Source organism: Haliotis cracherodii, unplaced genomic scaffold, assembly GCF_022045235.1.
Source record: "Haliotis cracherodii isolate W230 unplaced genomic scaffold, xgHalCrac1.p SCAF_17, whole genome shotgun sequence".
In the NCBI taxonomy this organism is placed as follows: Eukaryota; Metazoa; Mollusca; class Gastropoda; order Lepetellida; family Haliotidae; genus Haliotis; species Haliotis cracherodii.
The window spans coordinates 29,848,447-29,852,868 of NW_027266272.1; the positions used below are offsets into that span (position 1 = coordinate 29,848,447).

General features: G+C 48.9%; 1 protein-coding gene across 1 annotated transcript; it reads right to left on the reverse strand.

Moving 5' to 3' along the window:
• Nucleotides 1-921: 921 nt before the first annotated feature.
• LOC139464778 (streptococcal hemagglutinin-like) lies at nucleotides 922-2,596 on the reverse strand. The gene is made up of 3 exons (XM_071246287.1): nucleotides 2,591-2,596; nucleotides 1,648-2,145; nucleotides 922-1,281 (listed from the first exon to the last, which is right to left on the reverse strand). Exons 1-3 carry the CDS (start codon nucleotides 2,594-2,596, stop codon nucleotides 922-924), a joined length of 864 nt encoding a protein of 287 aa, XP_071102388.1.
• Nucleotides 2,597-4,422: the final 1,826 nt, after the last annotated feature.

The window sequence follows — 4,422 nt, forward strand, 5'->3', positions numbered from 1 at the left end:
ACTTGACTCGGTCCACGCCGACTGCACATTCTTGACACTTGACTCGGTCCACGCCGACTGGACATTCTTGACACTTGACTCGGTCCACGCCGACTGCACATTCTTGACACTTGACTCGGTCCACGCCGACTGCACACACTGGAAACATGCCTCGGTCCACGCCGACTACACATTCTTGACACTTGACTCGGTCCACGCCGACTGCACATTCTTGACACTTGACTCGGTCCACGCCGACTGCACATTCTTGACACTTGACTCGGTCCACGCCGACTACACATTCTTGACACTTGACTCGGTCCACGCCGACTGCACATTCTGGACACTTGACTCGGTCCACGCCGACTGGACATTCTTGACACTTGACTCGGTCCACGCCGACTGCACATTCTTGACACTTGACTCGGTCCACGCCGACTGCACACACTGGAAACATGCCTCGTTCCACGCCGACTACACATTCTTGACACTTGACTCGGTCCACGCCGACTGCACATTCTTGACACTTGACTCGGTCCACGCCGACTGCACATTCTTGACACTTGACTCGGTCCACGCCGACTACACATTCTTGACACTTGACTCGGTCCACGCCGACTGCACATTCTTGACACTTGACTCAGTCCACGCCGAGTACACATTCTGGACACTTGACTCGGTCCACGCCGACTGCATATTCTGGAAACATGCCTCGCTCCACGCCGACTGCACATTCTTGATACTTGACTCGGTCCACGCCGAGTACACATTCTGGACACTTGACTCGGTCCACGCCGACTACACATTCTGGAAACATGCCTCGGTCCACGCCAACTACACATTCTGGACACTTGACTCGGTCCACGCCGACTGCACATTCTTGACACTTGACTCGGTCCACGCCGACTGCACATTCTTGACACTTGACTCGGTCCACGTCGACTACACATTCTTGACACTTGACTCAGTCCACGCCGACTGCACATTCTGGACACTTGATTCAGTCCACGCCCACTGCACATTCTGGACACTTGATTCAGTCCACGCCGACTGCACATTCTGGACACTTGACTTGGTCCACGCCGACTGCACATTCTGGACACTTGACTCGGTCCACGCCAACTGCACATTCTTGACACTTGACTCGGTCCACGCCCACTGCACATTCTGGACACTTGACTCAGTCCACGCCGACTGCACATTCTGGACACTTGACTCAGTCCACGCCGACTGCACATTCTTGACACTTGATTCAGTCCACGCCGACTGCACATTCTGGACACTTGACTCAGTCCACGCCGACTGCACATTCTAGACACTTGACTCAGTCCACACCGACTGCACGCACTGGACACTTGACTCAGTCCACGCCGACTGCACATTCTGGACACTTGACTCAGTCCACGCCGACTGCACATTCTTGACACTTGACTCAGTCCACGCCCACTGCACATTCTGGACACTTGACTCGGTCCACGCCGACTGCACATTCTGGACACTTGACTCAGTCCACGCCGACTGCACATTCTAGACACTTGACTCAGTCCACGCCCACTGCACATTCTGGACACTTGACTCAGTCCACGCCCACTGCACATTCTGGACACTTGACTCAGTCCACGCCGACTACACATTCTGGACACTTGACTCGGTCAACGCCGACTGCACATTCTGGACACTTGACTCAGTCCACGCCCACTGCACATTCTGGACACTTGACTCGGTCCACGCCCACTGCACATTCTGGACACTTGACCCAGTCCACGCCCACTGCACATTCTGGACACTTGACTCGGTCCACGCCGACTGCACGCACTGGACACTTGACTCGGTCCACGCCGACTGCACATTCTGGACACTTGACTCGGTCCACGCCGACTGCACATTCTGGACTCTTGACTTGGTCCACGCCGACTGCACATTCTGGACACTTGACTCGGTCCACGCCGACTGCACATTCTTGACACCTGACTCGGTCCACACCGACCTCACATTCTGGACACTTGACTCGGTCCACGCCGACTGCACATTCTGGACACTTGACTCGGTCCACGCCGACTGCACATTCTGGACACTTGACTCGGTCCACGCCGACTGCACATTCTGGACACTTGACTCAGTCCACGCCGACTGCACATTCTGGACACTTGACCCGATCCACGTCGACTGCAAGCAAGCACAGGACACTTGACCCAGTCCAAGTAGACGTCCACGCTTGTTAAACAGACCGCCCCCGTGAAACAAGAACTGTTGAGATCGGAGTCAGTATACTACACTGTATTTCTGAGTGGGGTATTCATGTTAAACTGCCGCACGGTATCTCAATGAACTAGCACTATGAAATCGCCCTTAGGCCCGACTAGTACAAGCTGTCACACACACACACACACACACACACACACACACACACACACACCTATATGAGTGCAATAAATCTTGAACGCGACGTTAAACCCCATGTCACCTTATCTCACCTTGTTAACCAACGATCTATTTCCAAACAAAATCCGTTAAATGTCACCAGATGAGAGGTAAGATATCATTCCATCAATAACTCCAGCCACCAGGCAGGATGGGTCATGCCTTGGCACGTGGATATAATTAATCTTACAGTCATGCTAGTTATTTTGGCATTCAGCCTGAACGATGCTCTTTTCGAGCGAGCACTTGTTTTTCTTATATCTGGTAAAACAATCCGTTTTATATATTTTGTAGGAATTTTGGATATTCATTCGCCACCACATATCCCTTTCAATGATGATGTTTATCGCTAGCCAAATCGATATTTCTTGAAAAGGGCACTTTGCATTTTTTGTCATTACTGCAAGTTGTATATTCCTTTTCGGTGGAATGTCTTGTTTTCACTTTATACGTATTAGAACACTTGCAGCTATCTTCGTTAATTATAATCATTCTTTCATGATCCTATGTCAAGTGCCCTTACCAAAAGCATGTAGTTCACGGTCGTGCTGGTCAGTCGAAAGGGCGGTGATTCAGGTTCCGGTAAAACAAAATGGCCTCTTCCTAAAATGGTATATGTCACCCAACACCATCTTGAATACGACAACAGAGGCGTGGTCCAGCCTATCGGTTGAAGCACTGGCCTGTCACGGAGAAGGCCCGGGTTCGATTCAAGATGTGGCTGGAATGTTGTTGAAAGCGGCGTAAAACCTTTTCACGCATTCACTCAAAACATTTGCTGTCTGAAGGGCCGCGATTCACTGTGCAGAGTTGCGTCCCTTGGGCATGTCAGAAACATATGATTGTTGGTTCGAAACCCGGTTCTTGGTTTGTCAGCACCATACCCGTGCTCGTGGGTTTTCACGAAAGTGGTAAGCGTCTCAGACTCTGAGACCTGCATCACTTCGGTCTTTTCTCCTACGTCAAGTTGACACGCCGTGGAATACTGTTAGAAGCGAGGATTTAACCCATCTCACTCACTTACTATTTAAAAACAAGTCTAGACAAACAATTAAATGCTAGCATCATGACGTTTAGTCACACGATCTTTACTTGAAATATTTCTAAACTTGCCCTTTATAGTAACTCAAATGAATATATGCTTGTTATTTTACGAACGAATCATAATAAAATGTATATTATGTCATTTTTATGAGTGGCATTGTATGATTCATTACTGATATTTCACAATCTGGTAGAGGTCACCTTGACTTCTATGACGTGAGTTGGTTTACACTGGCGAGCACGGGCTTCGCCGTCTTGGCTTTGTAAGTTTCTAATCCAATATCAAACACAGGGACAGGGGTGATCCAGTCGTCAGGGTGACGCAATTCACTGTGCAGAGTTGCGTCCCTTGGTCGTGTCAGAAACTTATGATCTATGTTCGAATCCTAAACTCACCCTGATTAAGTTTCATCAAAGCAGTAAATTTAAATGTCTACGACCTGCATCACTTTGGGCTTTCCTTCCACATTAAACAGACACGCTGTGATATAACTGGAATACTGATCAAAGTGGTGTTAAACCTCACTCACTGACACATAGTGATATGACTTAAATACTGTTCAAAACATTACACCACCCTCTCTCTAATATGCTACACAACACGCCGCTGTGACATGGCATTCCATTGGCCCAGGGGAACAAAATTTCGTCATATACAATACTACTGTTAAGCCAGGAAAAGCCGAGCTGTCATCTGATAATTCACCCGGTGTGACTTTGTATGAGCTCCGCCCTCTGGCACGTACCATTGCGAAGAAAGGAGTAGCAGTAGGTGCGCGACAAGTTGTACGATGGATATGTGTGTGTCCTGTCTCGGCTAACAAAGGGTTCAAGTGGTGAGTTTAATAGCACAAAATAGTACGTGCTGATGTGAGGTACACGATGACTGAACACAGCGACAGCAAATTGGCATTGATAAGAAAGTATGGAAACAATTGGAAAGTATGGTGACAATTGGATAGTATGGTGACAATTAGA